The following is a 15,375-nucleotide window of genomic DNA, read 5'->3' as shown; positions in this document are numbered from 1 at the left end:
GCGTTTCGTGTGTTATTTTCTAGTACAATTTAATCCATTATTTATTGGATATAAATAATGGAAATGTTTTCAGAAACAAATATAATCTTTTATATTCTACCTGCAGTCTTCTTGATGTATAAAATGATAAAGTATCTTTGGTTAACAAAATTTTTCACTTTTAATTGTTCACCATCATCAAACGGTAGGCTATTCAAATCGTCCTATGTCTGTCTCTGTTCCATCCGAAAACAGTTCTTTTCATCACGATTTCTTGAGAAGTTAACTGGATGGATCTTTCTCAAATTTTATCTGAAGTTTCTACTTTTTATTTTTTAAACTAATCAGAAAACAAAATGGATTTTCACAATGAAAGCTTGTCATTCCTGGACTAAAGAAGGACTGGATCGTCTCTCTCAGATTTAATATGTAGCTTCCCCTTGGTTCCTAGTTGTGCCCTCTTTTAGATAGATCAGAAAAGCAAAATGGTTGACCTCCAGCTATCCTAGATTTTCACTTTGAAAGTTTGTTATCGCTGTTTTTTTAATAAGTACTGGACACAAATTTTACACAAAGGTTCTCCCCCGCCCTGTAGTTGTGCCCTTTTGATTTTTGGACCAACCAGAAAAACAAAATGGCAAACCGGCAGCCATCTTGGATTTTACAGTCAAATATTTTTGTTGCCACTCCCTAAGAGGAATTTTTAAAATTCACATAAATGAAGAAAGATAAGAAAAGAAGTGAAATGAGAAAATAAAGATCAAACAATGGTTAGTGCTACAATTCCTCCAAGATCTCTTATAATACATAAATATAGGCACATTTTTTCCCTCTGGTGGTGAAGTAATCGAGACTAAGACTTCTTTCACAGTTTATTGACACATGAATGCAATTGGGTGAAAATTCCTTGTGAAGAGTACTGTTTAAAGCCCTGCTAATCCATTTACTATCTTTGAATATCTTATTCTTTTGTTGAAATACATGTATGATGGTACTATCTGTGAATTACAGCTACCCCTATCAACAGACCTCCCTATCACTTGCTTCCAGTTTTTCCATGCCAGTGACAGGGTTTCGCTACGCTGGCAGGACAGCTCCTTATCATCTTCATACTGAGGATTCACCTTTGTCAGAGGATGTCTACTATATAAGAAGTATACAATTTCTTTTTCAACATGTAAAAACAAACAAGGACTTCAGATTTTCATTTTTTGTTAAATTTTATTTAACATCATCATTTCTCAATCAAATATTAAGAATACTCACTCAGACATACTACATCTATCATTTCACACAATCAGCATACATGAATCCCTATACATGACTACAATAACTGTATGTTCTGTAATCGATTTCCTCATACTCTAGGGTGAAATTGATCATTGATTTCTATTTTAAGAAGAGGAAGTAATATCACTGCACTAACTGTCAATCTTCATATCACAAACATTGCATTCAGAGAGGCATGTAATTTTGTTACATCCATCAAATATTCAGATGCTCCATAGTTCGTTTGTTGCCTTCATCTTCATAAACATCGATGAATTGCACAATATTTGTCAGTAGTTAATATTGATACTGAATCAAGATGATGACACTTTCAGTTAACAACACAATCACCTATAACATTGGCTGAGCAGTGTTTTCTAGTAAATGTTTAGAGTATATGTTAACATCATTCCCACTTTTTTGAAATATTTAATTGTTCGAGGTGACTTTCTATTGAATAGTGTGGTCGTTTCTCAAGCCATTTTTCGTCCCTTTCCTTTTTCATCTTTGTTACAAAGTCTTCCCTTAATCCTGCGTTCCTCAATAGCTTTGCAGATCCCCGTTCCTCTTTCTGAAATGTTGTAAATATATAAATATTAAATGCCTCAAATAATAATCAGTATTTTTTCAGTAGTTGTATCTTAAAACAGTCTCAATGGGAGCCAGCAGCTGGGTTGTACAATTTCAAATGCATTTTCTAAAATAAGAAAAGGCTCTACATATGTACTTGAGAACACAATCTTTTGAGAGAAAACCATTCAAATTTTTCTATAAAATTATTGAGAATTTAATAAATGGCACTATAAGATATAGTGGTATGCAATGTCCACGTTCATGACATCACAATTTACTCTATACAAGAGGTCCACAGGTCTTAATGGTAACCCCAGTTGAATTTTTGTTGCAAGGACAAATCGAACAAAACTGTCTTATCCAATATCTACAGATTAAAGCCTGTAGAGTATTGTTTGTAACAAGTGTAGATTTAAAGGATGTTGCAGAAACTTGAACAAATCAAACTCTTAGGGCACTGCACTGTTTTCAAAATACTGAACCTCCTTCAGGATGAAATTCCGACCTGTTTTATAATTCCAACTGAAAATGAATACTAAATCTCAAACATTTGACCTCTGTGACCTTGAAAGTGGGTCAAGATCATTTACTTTTACAAACTTGGTAGTCCTTTATCCTGGCATGCTACAGTCCCGTAATCAAATTTCTGGGCCTTCCCGGGATTGTGACGATGCCAAAAATGTAAATTACAATGCACAATGACGAACAAAAGGCATTTGCAATAGGTCACTCGAGACTTTGTCTCAGGTAACCTAAATATTTAGGTGATGCTGTCACAACTCAAATTTAGCCTTACTTTTGTCAGTACAATGAATCATAAAGCAGTATACATTTTGATTCCTATGTGTGTATTGAGATTTTCTTATATATATTTTAAGCTGAAAAAATTCTGGGTGTTTTATCTGAACAAGGTTAACCATGATGTGATGAACTATTGAAGATATTAGTGAAAATAAAACAAGTTTTCAATTTAACTGAAAAAACCATCAATTAGCCTTGTTTTGTTTACATGTATGTCTTACCTCTGATATGTAGGGCCTTTTGATTATTTCCATATTTCTAGCATTCTGTAGAATATTCTTCACAGCAGTTGCCTTGTGTGTGTTTTCAACTCTTTTTATCACTTTATTTTTCCTGTAATAGAACAAAATGATAATTATACTATTCATCAAACTGCTCTTCACCCTTCTTTACATGAAGAATAGAATGACCCAATCCCATTTAACCTTTCATACCCCACTCCTCTCTCATTGCATCTACCAAGGTACCCAATAATTGCAAGAAAAAAAGAGATGTTCTGCAGTTACACAGCTGATTTACCTAGTAGTCAGTTTAAATAAATATGCATGCTACTACATAAATACCATGTTTGTTGACCAAACACATCTGACTGCTGTAACATTGTTTGTTCTTAGAAAAGACGTTTTTTCCATGTCAATCAACTGAATAACACATTTGACTGCTGTTTTGGTTATTGACTTTTGAAGGGAAATGTTGATGCTTGAAAGTGAATTAAAATTATTCATTGTGTTATTGTCCTATTAAACCCTGTTAAGGAAACAGACTGCATGTTACACTTCTGTCCAGGATGTCTGAAACGGTGAACTACTTTAATGTTGATTATACAGGTGACTTGGATTTGATTCCTGACTGAGATGAAAAGGACTCCATTTTTAGATTAGGATTAGTGACTGGAATAGGAGTGTAATTTATTATGTATTCATACTGTATTGTAATGAGTCTGGTATAGTCCTGAACCAGAAATAAACTTATTGTACTTATCTTACGCTTATCTTAATTTGTGAAAAATAATTTATACAAACTTGACATTATACATTAAAATGTTTTAGTTCCTTTTTTATTCACAACTGAAAACACATATGTAAATTAATTCAAAAAATAACTTTGTAATTTTCCATTTGACAAATATAATTTTCATGATCAAACATTTCACTTTTTTCATTCATTAACAAAGTGGCTCTGGTCATGCAAATTAGTGCTAAATCTACCTAACTAACTAACCTGTTAACTACAGCCTTAAGATTTGAAGGCCATGGGGCACAGGAAGATAAAGATCAAGGAGTGTGGGCTTTGACAACCTCTCAGCTCAGTGAACATTAACAAAAACTAACACTACCCAGCCACTGGGCCTTATTTGCAGGCCATGCATTTGTATACCTCTAGCTAAAGGAATATTCTGGATTTTGGGGGTTTTGTCTTTAAAAATCCAAACTTGTCATTATGGAGAAAAGTCATAATTCTTCTAATCAAGTGAAGAGTTCACTTCCAAAACAATATCAAAAGCCTAGTTCAGTGGTCCAGACTGCCAAATCAGATTCAATTCATCCAAGTGCAAATAACTACATCTAGGAAAAGGACCAGTGAAAGAATACACAATGACTTCCAACAACATATGGATATATGTACATATAACTTGTGTTGGTGAAGAAATCTAGGTATAATTCGAAGAAGATTCAGACACATAGATAAAAATCCCTTTCTTAACTTATACAAGGCTTTAGTCCGGCCATATTTAGAATATATCTATAAAAAGGACATTGTTTTGGAAAATGTTTGAAGATGAGCAACGAAACTAGTCAAATATATTTACAAGAAGTCCTACAAAGAAATACTCCTAGAATCAGGACACTCTTCTCTTCAACATAGGAGATTTTGAAACAGATATGATAGAAGTGTGGTTCATAGAAGATAAATGCAACATACATCAATTGCCCAAAGAAACCAAACTAAGATCGAGGCACCATTAAAAAAATACGAAAGAACGAATGTAGACTAGATATTTAAATATTTAAATGTGCCAAACTGACTCGCTTTGTTAATCGTCCACTGAAAGCCGAAAGGCTGTGATTGTGGACGTAAAATCCTGTTGAATAAAATCGTTTTGTGCAGAAACGTCTTCAGTGCTCATGAAACGACTTATCGACTGATGCTATGACTATGTTGTCATTAAGCGTTCGTCATTATACTATGCAATCAAGACGAAGATTGAGACAATTATTTGAGAAATTCTGAAGATTCATTATTTTACCCTGAAAACGGCTGTCCACCCAAGCTTTTGTATCTCTTGAAATAACCTAGCACACACGTGAGTCGCATCTTGTCAGATTTGTGTCCTCGACCTTGGAGGTGTTCTTATACTCGGGAAACCCAGTGTGTCTGGATAGTTCATGTAAATAGATCGGACACAAATTGTGATGTATTTGCATAAGATAATACAAACAACTCAAAGACCAAAGTAAAATCTTTCTTTTATCTCATCGGATAGTAAAAGAATAAGTGTTAGGTCCGGTCTTAATTCTGAAGTGGACAACTTTGGCTGGATCATTCAAATCGTGTGGATTGCATTAAATGTAAGCATTCACACTCAGAAATCCTACTAGTTTCGAAGTACAATTTATATGTCTAAATAATGTATTACTACAGACGAAGAGAATGTTAAATGCAACGAAATTTTAAGATTAAGATATCTGTCTAGTTTCTCAATTCCAAATTAATTATGTTCCTTGCATAATATTCCGTTGTACGAAACTAAGTCATTGCCAAAAAACAAATATGGCGGCTCGCATGTGCTTGCGGTTAAATCTCATGCGAAAATCGAAGTTTATAACTGAGACATTTTTCCATAAAGGTAATTTATGCGCCGTTCCTTTCGATAATGAACTCCACCTTGATTCGTTGATATTTATGTTTCAAATTTGGTGAAAATGAAGGACAGCATGCACAGCAGACCGAGCAGCTTAACCTGTTGACAGTTGATTCTGACCTTAAAGATTTAAGAGTGCTATTTTAAAAAAACGCAATGTTATTGTTTTGGGCGTTTCACGATATTTTTTCTTTCCAGTTGATAGAAATATGCTCTGGTATTTAGCGTGCTTTTAACTCCATGTTTTATTGGATGTTGATTTAAGGGAGACAACTGACGGAACGGTGAACGAGGACTGAGGCTGGACTGCTTATATATTCAACACATGCATTTTTAAAAGAATGCTGTATCTGGCAGAATATCCTTAGTTTTTGTATTTTCTGCATATATCAGTACCATTGCATGTACAAATTTTTTTATGGAAATGTTATACAGTTAAAGGTTAAAATAGAAGATATTTCATTAGTGCTTTATGTTTAACCAGAACTTCTTATACTGATACACCTGATACAGATGCTCTCTTTTTACGAAGAAGCATTTGGATGACCAAAAGCCATAGTGTTTCTTCTCATTTTTTTTGTGCCCTAAGTCCACCATCTGTCATGTGGTGAGGCCTAAACTTTCCCTTAAAATGACATTTTTCAATAAATAGATAACCCCTGATATTTGATATAGGTTCTGCTGCATGATTGGATGAAGGGCTACCAATTTTATTCAAATGATTGACATTAAGCCACTTTCAATGTCATTGGGTACATGCAAAAGGCCTGGAGTACTGAAATTGGGCCTGTAGGATGTTGCGATGCAAAGCATTCAAATTTGTTAAAATGAATGACATTAACATGGTTGCAACATAAGTCCTGGAAAAACTACTTTCCAATAACTGAAAACCAAAGATGCTGATTTTGAACCTGTAGAATGCTGGAATCCAGGGCTACTGAATTGTTTCAAATGAATGACATTGACCCACTTTCAAGGTCGCAATGGTCAAATATTTTGATATTTTTATATATTTATATTCAAATTGCTGTATGTCCATTGTCCATCGTCCACTGGTAAGCAATTTTTGTTATTCGAGAGGATGGACCTTTCTTAAATTACATAGTTAGCTTCCCCTTTGTCCCTAGCTATGTCCGTTTAATTTTGGGACTGATCAGACAAACAATATGGCAGAAGGCAGCCATTTTGGATTTTTTTTAATGAAGTTTGCTTTTGCTATTTCTTGAAAAGTGCATGATGGATTTCTCTTAAATTTACTATGTAGGTTCCCCTTTTTCCCATGTTATGCCCATTTAACTTTTTTTGACTTATCAGAAGAGAAAATGGCCGACAGACGGTCATGTTGGATTTTGGACTTTGCAAGCTTTCAGGAATCAAACCACAGATGCCTTAATGAATGTGGAGTGCATTACCACTGGGTCACCTGACCATAGGTTCTTGTATTAGTAGCATGCTTGGATGAAGGGATACCAAGGTTGATCAAATAAATAACCTTTGTCCACTTTCATGGTCACAGGAGTCAGCTGTGTTAAATTCTACCAACAACTTCTTAATAACCAAAAAGTTCATGCTTTTGATATTGGTTTTGTAACATAATTGGATTAAGGGCTAGCAAGATTGTTCAAATGATTGACGGTTATCCACTTTTAAGGTCACAGAGGTCAAATGTGTTATGAAGTTGCAATTTCTTCTTTCAACAAGCAGTAGGTCCATGATCATGGTATTTGTGTTTGTGCATCTTTGATGAATAGGATTTCAAGTTGGCAGAAATTGACTTTATGATCTAACAAAATCTGTGTAAGTCGTAAGACAGGTGAGCAATTCAGGTTGATTGCATTTTAATCATTAAATATTTGTTTCATCTGCTACTACTCTGGTCTTTATAGTCAGATGACCACTAAGGTCCATAGACCTTGACCACTAAGTCACTTGGACCTCTTGTTAAAGATCCAACTGTGTAAACAGGCATTACTTGACACTATATGTTTATTGACTATGAATCTTATTCTGTTAATGGCAAACAGTTTTGAAAATTATGTCATGAACCACTGATTGTATTTTGCAGATACATGTACTAGAACATTGAAAAATTATAGATCAAGGCGTCCTGTCCTTAGGGAATTATTTCATAAACGACAAGCCCTTGGGCCAGATATAGAAAGACATCCATCTGCATATGGAATATGGTATGTGCATGTTTTTGTAAATTTTGATATACTGGCTATATACATCTTAAAGTACATCATGTGATAAATTTTATATAATAACCATTACAGACATTTATGAAGTTACAGGATAGAAATTTCTGTTATGTTTAATTTTTGCTTAATTCCTAGATTTATAACTGTATTGCTATAAATATGCCAAAAGAAAAATATTTATTTTCTTCATGTCATTTCATTTCTTATCTTGCAGGAACTACGATTCTGAGGTGTTTGCATTTGGTAAAAGATTAGGTGAAGACTTCAAAGATGAAATACTTAAAAGGGCTTTAGTACTAAGGTAAAGAATACAAGATGTACAATTATATGTTGTATGTGCAGACTATTCAAATGAAACACGACTACAATCCTATCTAATAAGTATGTCTAAGGAAAGAAAATGCAAGTTCTAGTATCATACCCCTTTCTAACACCTCTCCTCCATCCTCCAACAAAAGGCAAACATAACTAGTTATAGTTAATTGATAAATACAACATGACTGTTCAATAGATGTAAAGTACTTTATCTTCTCATATCTAATAAGTATGTCCACTATATTTAAAAAAGGAAAGAGAATGCAAGTATCATACCCCATTCTGACACCCCTCCCTCCTCCAACAAAAGGAAAACATAACCAGTTATAGATAATTAATATACAACATGACTGTTCAATAGATGTGAAGTACTTGTTTTAAAATTCAGATCATATCAAGAAGAGGAAGATAAAGCCAACCAAATCCTGTTAGAAGATGATGAAAGTATAACAGGATCTATAGAACACAATGAACAGCTGGCAGAACAAGGTCAGTATTTCAGTTCACTGTTGTAAGTAGTACTATGTACAGGTACATGTATCCTTGTTTCCTTTCCCACAGTTTTATCCCACCTTCATAAGAGGATGGTCTGTTCTAATTGACCTATGTGCATATTCCGTTCATAAACAATTCATGTTCAGGCCTCGAATTTAAGGCTTTTTACTGACTATTTGCAAGTAGAAATCCAAGAATTGCAAGTAGAAAAATAATGACTTGCTTTTTTGCCTGTCTATTCCTAACATTTCACAGAATTAAATTGTTTTGAGTTTTGATTTCTAAAGTGAAAATATTGGGACAAAGCAGTTCTTCTATAATGTTGATATATATTGGATGAAGCAAGGTAATACATTATAAATCACAAAACAAAACACATTATTTGAACATGGAGATTTGCGATAATAGCAAGTAAAAAGTCATTTTAGCAAGTACAAATTTAAGGCACTTGCTGTTTTCAGCAAGTGACAAAAAATGTTAAATTCGAGGCCTAATGTTGTTACCATGTCTTGAAGTATCCAAAGACTCTTTCACAAATTTTCAAGTGTAGGTGTTTCTTGTTCACTAATTGTACCTGTTTGATTTTGAGACTAATCATAGAAACAAAATGGCTGAGAGGCAACTATCTTGCATTTAACCATGAAAATCTATTATCGTCATTTCTTTAAAAAGTACCAAATGGATCTATCTCAAATTTCAGATAAATAAAGGTCAAATGATTCAGGATAGCAAGATTCCTCTGGATATTTTAGTCCTAGTCCGAAGGGTCAATTACCTTATGTCATGGCACAGCGTTCATTTTATTCCGTCTATCACCTATTTGAAAATTTACAACATTAATGAAAAGTCTATACGTAGAGGTATAAAAGACATGTAATAGGTTTCATTTTACAGTTAATATACACATATATCAAACAGATCAAAATAGAACCCCTTCCTCAACTCCCCCACTTTCCAACATCCTTCCACACACAGCTTTTCAAAAATTTTTAGTTTTAACACTGTAGTAGTAAATTTCACATGTGCCTATGCATCTGTGTTACGAGTATCATTACATGTATATGCAGGCCCTGACATAAGATATTTGCGTCAAGTCTCTGTGACAAATTTGATGTTTTGATGTTTCCCATAGGTGTGATAATATCCTACATCTAAAAGCAACAGACATGTAGGCTTGTGTACAGTCTTATATTTTTATCAGTACAGATCTAACATAAAGGGCCACAGTGGTCCAGTGGTCAAGGCATTTGGCCGTCCTCTGGTTCACAGGTTCCAGACCTATGTGGGGCAGTTTCTAAGTAATGGTTGCAGATCAGTGGTTTTTCAGCCAGAGCTTTTCTCCACCATCCAAACCTGGCACATCCTTAAATGACCCAGGCCCTAAATAGGATTTAAAGTAATGATAAACCAAACCATCTAACATATCAAATATACTGATAATTTTATTATGTTACCAGGGTTACAGTTGACATCCCGCTATGTGAAGGCTTATCTACGAGCGATGTACCCACAGATGTTTGAAGAGGGAATCAGGTGAGCATTTACATTACTGCCCACTTTTATTTTTTCACTTTTGATTGAGTTTTATCATCAGTTTATTATAGTTACTGGTTATTTTTCAACATTTATGAAATATTTAAGGTTTATTTATTTTTGAAGAAGGACTTCTTTACTTTTTCTTCTCACTGTATCCTACCGTTAAACTCAGGGATAAAAACACACATTACCTCTCACTATTGAAATAGTATTGATCGGTATTTTGACTGAACAACAATATGTAGGGTTGGTATATTGCTAGATATGTATGTAATTCAAATGTTTAGTGTATCATAACACAAGTGTTCTGATTTTCAGAGCTATCCATGACTACCTTGTGTCTGACGAAATGTTTTCCTATGTTGGGAGCCAGCTGGGCCTGAAAGACATCATTATGAAAACGGTAATAAAACTGCAATAAATGTGATATATTTGTTCTGAAATGAATTGAAAAAGTATATTCAGATATATTTAATTTGAGTTGTGACTCATTATTCCTGGACCAATCCGCATGTTTACCAGTAGATATAAATCATAAAAGACATTCAGTCTCCATGCTTGGCATATGGAGCAGTAGTAACACATACTTCCTATTTACCAAGACAGTCCAGTCAGAGTGTGAAAGGTGTAGGGTCATTAACCTGACTAGATGGGTGTACTGTGGGTACTCCAGTTTTCCTCCCTCATTAAGAGTACTTGTGTGCTTCCATTCTGGCCAAGAAGAGTATTTCATACAAAAAGATACATCATGTTGCTCATTTGTTGTGCCACAAGTGAAGTCTTGAGTTTTACTCATTAGCCTAATTCAGTCCAAAATATGGTCTAACTTTGTAAAAGCCACTCGAGGTCTGGATCACAGATAACATAAACAAAGACTCAAAGTACTGGGTCCATTGCCTGCCATCCTTTACTTATAAACTATAAATATATGCAGGTTCATTCATAGGTAGTGGATATTTATCAGTTTTTAAAGAAAAAAAGTACAAATGAAAGAACATAGAAACCTTGTGCAGTTTACAGTAACAAGCTTTTGCTATTATAATTAGAGGAAATTGAAATGACCCATATATTCTTTTCAAAGTTCCTGGAAATATGAAAAAGCTATATTACAGAGACAGAATAGTGCTGGAATATATTCAAAACTTCTACCAGCGTAATGAATGCATAAAGGTATGGCAAAGTTTCAGAGGCTGAAAAATAAATGATTGTTTGTTTTAGAGTAAAACAATGTGGAACCTTCTTGTGTTTCTTATGAAGATTCAATTGTTTCTACAATTTGTTGACTTTGTTTCAGGATTATCCACCTACAGATGAAGACTACTGTGTAACAATGAAGGCAGTTGTTGGAGCTCTAGCAGAGAGCCAGGTAAGGGCCAAGGGAGACAAATGGTGCATTACTTGGGCCAAGGGAGATTATAGTTATATTGGGAGGCAATAGTAGGTTACCAGTATATCAGTAGTGTAGGGTGCTAATGGTTAATTGGGATGGTAAAGGGAGACAAGACTACAGGTACACTGATAGGGCCAAGGGAAGCCGCTGGTATATTTGTAGGGCCAAGAGATGCTGCTGGTAAGTTGGTAGGGCCAAGGGAAGCTGCTGGTATATTGGTAGGGTCAAGGGAAGCTGCTGGTCTATTGATAGGGCTAAGGGAAGCTACTGGTATAGTTTTAGGGCTAAGGGATGCTACTGGTATATTGGTAGAGCCAAGGGAAGCTGCTGGTGTATTGGAATGGCCAAGGGAAGCCACTGGTGTATTTGAAGGGCCAGAGGAAGCTACTGGTTTACTGGGAGGGTCAAGGAAAGCTACTAGTTTATTGGAAGGACTAAGGGAAGCTACTGGTATATTGGTAGGGCTATGTGAGAACACTTGATACATTATCTAGAAAGATGATTAACAAAGAATTTCTTTTTGACTTGATAGCAAGGGCTTCATAGTATTGCATGTGTGAATTCAAAGTTGTTGAATACAGAACATGTGGATTGTTTCTTGCATTTAATGAGGCATCCAATTGACAAATGTTGACATATCAATGGATAGCTTTACCTTGAAAAAAATGCAAAATTATCACAATACGGTTATCTTAGGACTCAAGACCTAAAACAATTAAATGAAATTTGCATATCACAGAATTCATCATATTGTTCTAAGCAATGCTTGTGTAATATTATATATACTATATTCTTTAGTATAAAGATATGAGAAGCACAGGAAAAGGAAACATTTCTCACCATTAACTTTTGATTGCAGTTGGATTGTACTTTGAAACTTCAGAGATTTTTCACAAATGTTGTTTGTAAATATCCACAAAAACCATTATCACTGCTCAGTGTCTTTATTAAGGTATGAGGTGGAGATAAAACTTACTGTAAAAATTGAATATCTAATTAGTGTACATGGTAATGTTAACTGCTTAGTATCTTATGAAATATATACCTCTTACCAGGATGTTGCTCGAGCTGAAGCTTTCGTAAGAGACTTCATCATTGTCCAGCTAGTGGCAGAGGACATTAATGAGATCTGGGATGTTGTAAACCCTATGGGACTTCTCACTGACGTACTCAACAAGATGGGCATGTCACCTCCAGAACCAAGGTATGCAGTCACTCAGGTTTCTGTCTGCCTGTCTGCTTAACAATGCTTCTTTGTAAATACTTTCTGTCTGAAACATTATCACCTTCTTAAACATCTGGAGTGATGGTTCTCCCGCTACATTGTACCTTGGAATAAAGAATCTCATATGACATGGATATTTTATTTTACATGGTTTAGAATTAGCTGGTAGTATACAACACATCAGTATAGATTAGACTTAGGACTTCAGTACACTGAAAACCGTAACACAGGTATATTACTTCCTTTCAGTACATTTTTTTAGACAATCTGTTGGAAAATGAAATAAGTACTGTAGCCGCACAAAATTGTGTTCATTTTTCACAAAGGGGCATTAGACCCTTAAAAAATGGTTGAAATGCAAAATAATTTAAGGAGACACAACTCCATACTATGATTCTGGCACTTTGCATGAAATTTGAAAAAATCCTTGGAAAACTAAGGGAACACATAGGCAAACAGATTCATATTCAACTTTGTTGTGGGAAGTATAAGAAATATTTAATTGAATCACAATATTTGATTGTATTTGTTCATTTTGTTGCAGATTAATATGGAAGTCGGGTGCATCTACAGCTCTCTCTTTGTACCATGTAGGAGTTTATAGCGACAGGAAACTCATAGGACGAGGTAAACTTAGTGCCGACATGTAAACATGCCACTAGGCTCAGATGCAGGGCCTCTAGATTCTATCTACAAGATAATCAAAACAAATTCAGAACCTGCTAATACTCTACTCAAATATAGCCCTTCCAATCCTTGACAGTATACATTATATTCCTTGTACTGACATTACCAACCAAATATTCAACTGGATAATTTTCACATATATGTATATTGGAATCACCCTGTCTGGAATTTCTCAAACTTGGAATACAACATCCTTATTGGTTTCATTTCGTTGCCATGGTGACTGAATGAAGATCTCTTGTTGGGACAACCCCTCCAAAACTATTTTTGAGGAGTGATGGGGGGGTTTATTAGTCAGCCATCCTTGTGACAGTTCTGGTTTAATCAAGGTTTTGCTATCTTACCCATTTCTGCTGTATTTATTGTTTGATCAAATTGAAAGTAAGCATGCAGTATAACCTAACTCATTGTGTGTTGTAGCACCCGGAGAGACAGTGTCTATAGCAGAGGAGATGGCAGCACGAGATGCATTGAAAAGATTTATGAACACACAAGACAATAGATCACCATTAAAATTTCGTGAAGCAGTGGAAAAGCTAACAATAAACTATGAAAGAGAAAATGCCAGTATCAGTGAACTTTCCTCGGGATCTTGAAGTTATATATATGATTGAAATATAAGAAAATGACAGATTGCTGAAGCCAATACTGTACCTCAAGTAATGGGATATTATGATTGATTAAATATCAGTTTTATGTGATTTAACACAATTCAATACAAGGCCTGTTATTAATTTGTAAGGAATATATTGACAAGAGATTCAATTCTGATTTGGAAGACAATAAAAACGTCACACACATATTTATAGCCAAGAATGACTGGCACTACAAGTGGTCTTGTTTAGTGGTACACAGAGTAATGTCCCTTTGATGACAGAAACATGATGTACCAATTTGCATTTATCATTGCTTGAGGATTCCACTAAAAGACTGCTTAAATTATTGTTGAGATAGTTGAGTGATCATTAAAGATATTCTAAAAACATTGTTCTATTTCTCTTTCATTTCATATCCTTTTCACATTCGTATCACTTTAAAAAATTTCTTATACTGAATTCCAAATGGCTGCTGGTTGCCATATTGAATTCCATATCAGGCTCAAAATGGGTCCTGTGATCTACATATCTCTAGAGTTTGTGAAGATTTTTTCAATAGTTCTAGATCTTCAGAGAAAAAGGCTATTATAATTTGAATATTCAAAATGGCCACTATCTTTTCACATGAAGGTCTGATAATTTCCAAACATTACAAGCACAGTTCAAGATAAAAAAATTGATCACAGCAAACTTTCAGAAAACAATTCCTCAGTGGGTTTGAGAAATAGTTGCAACAGTAAGTGCCTTTTGAGTGATCTTCAAAAAGCAATTTAAAAACTCGGTTTTCATAAAGAAAACTTGTTTATAAAAAAGAAATTGGAAAACAAGAACACGTGTTCAACAAATGATTTATTTCATTTACTTTATTTCAATACATCAATTTATAAATAAGAAGCAGCTGGAAATGGATTTCTAAGTGGAAATGACAAAGAGCAGCTGTTTCCTCTTTCGACAGAATTATATAGTTGAAATTCTGAAAACTTTAGTTTGCTGCTGCCGTACACTATCCAATATTCATCTTAGTTTATATCAAAATGTAAATGGTATATTTTTAACAAACCTAACAGCAACCAGAAGTCTAAAAATATATTGGTATCCTGGAGTTACTATAATAGTGATCAGTTGTTTGATTGGTGTAGTATGTACTACACATCTGAATCAGGATTACTATTGATACTGCCTATATATTGGTATCCTGGAGTTACTATAACAGTGATCAGTTGTTTGATTTGTGTAGTATGTCCTACACATCTGAATCAGGATTACTATTGATACTGCCTATGTATTGGTATCCTGGAGTTACTATAATAGTGATCAGTTGTTTGATTTGTGTAGTATGTCCTACACATCTGAATCAGGATTACTATTGATACTGCCTATATATTTGTTCAACATTGCTCTGCCTTAACATTCTACTTCAGTCATCCCAGTCTATTTGAACTTAT

General features: G+C 34.5%; 2 protein-coding genes across 2 annotated transcripts; one reads left to right on the top strand and one right to left on the bottom strand.

Moving 5' to 3' along the window:
* Positions 1-1,180: 1,180 nt before the first annotated feature.
* On the bottom strand, positions 1,181-4,948 carry LOC132547549 (uncharacterized). The gene is made up of 3 exons (XM_060211320.1): positions 4,871-4,948; positions 2,844-2,955; positions 1,181-1,819 (listed from the first exon to the last, which is right to left on the bottom strand). The coding sequence occupies exons 1-3, from the start codon at positions 4,936-4,938 to the stop codon at positions 1,655-1,657; spliced, it is 345 nt and encodes a 114-aa protein (XP_060067303.1). The 5' UTR covers positions 4,939-4,948; the 3' UTR covers positions 1,181-1,654.
* A 446-nt stretch (positions 4,949-5,394) lies between these two features.
* On the top strand, positions 5,395-14,319 carry LOC132547548 (large ribosomal subunit protein mL44-like). The gene is made up of 10 exons (XM_060211319.1): positions 5,395-5,470; positions 7,551-7,671; positions 7,901-7,987; positions 8,390-8,490; positions 9,954-10,029; positions 10,351-10,435; positions 11,327-11,398; positions 12,478-12,626; positions 13,192-13,274; positions 13,755-14,319. Exons 1-10 carry the CDS (start codon positions 5,395-5,397, stop codon positions 13,928-13,930), a joined length of 1,026 nt encoding a protein of 341 aa, XP_060067302.1. The 3' UTR covers positions 13,931-14,319.
* The last annotated feature ends 1,056 nt before the right edge of the window (positions 14,320-15,375 follow it).

Source organism: Ylistrum balloti, unplaced genomic scaffold, assembly GCF_031769215.1.
Source record: "Ylistrum balloti isolate Yb309-2 unplaced genomic scaffold, AGI_CSIRO_Ybal_v1 Utg369960, whole genome shotgun sequence".
NCBI lineage: Eukaryota > Metazoa > Mollusca > Bivalvia > Pectinida > Pectinidae > Ylistrum > Ylistrum balloti.
The sequence above is the reverse complement of the archived record's forward strand: the minus strand, read 5'-3'. Positions and strand labels throughout refer to the sequence as shown.

Bases quoted from the DNA above. Each gene is read 5' to 3' on its own strand.
- LOC132547548 (XM_060211319.1), top strand. From the start codon at position 5,395: ATGGCGGCTCGCATGTGCTTGCGGTTAAATCTCATGCGAAAATCGAAG. The intron at 10,030-10,350 runs GTGAGCATTTAC...TCTGATTTTCAG, and splicing joins ATGTTTGAAGAGGGAATCAG to AGCTATCCATGACTACCTTG. The intron at 11,399-12,477 runs GTAAGGGCCAAG...ACCTCTTACCAG, and splicing joins GAGCTCTAGCAGAGAGCCAG to GATGTTGCTCGAGCTGAAGC.
- LOC132547549 (XM_060211320.1), bottom strand. From the start codon at position 4,938: ATGCGACTCACGTGTGTGCTAGGTTATTTCAAGAGATACAAAAGCTTG. The intron at 2,956-4,870 runs GTAAAATAATGA...GTTCTATTACAG, and splicing joins GGTGGACAGCCGTTTTCAGG to GAAAAATAAAGTGATAAAAA. The intron at 1,820-2,843 runs GTAAGACATACA...ACAACATTTCAG, and splicing joins AAAGGCCCTACATATCAGAG to AAAGAGGAACGGGGATCTGC.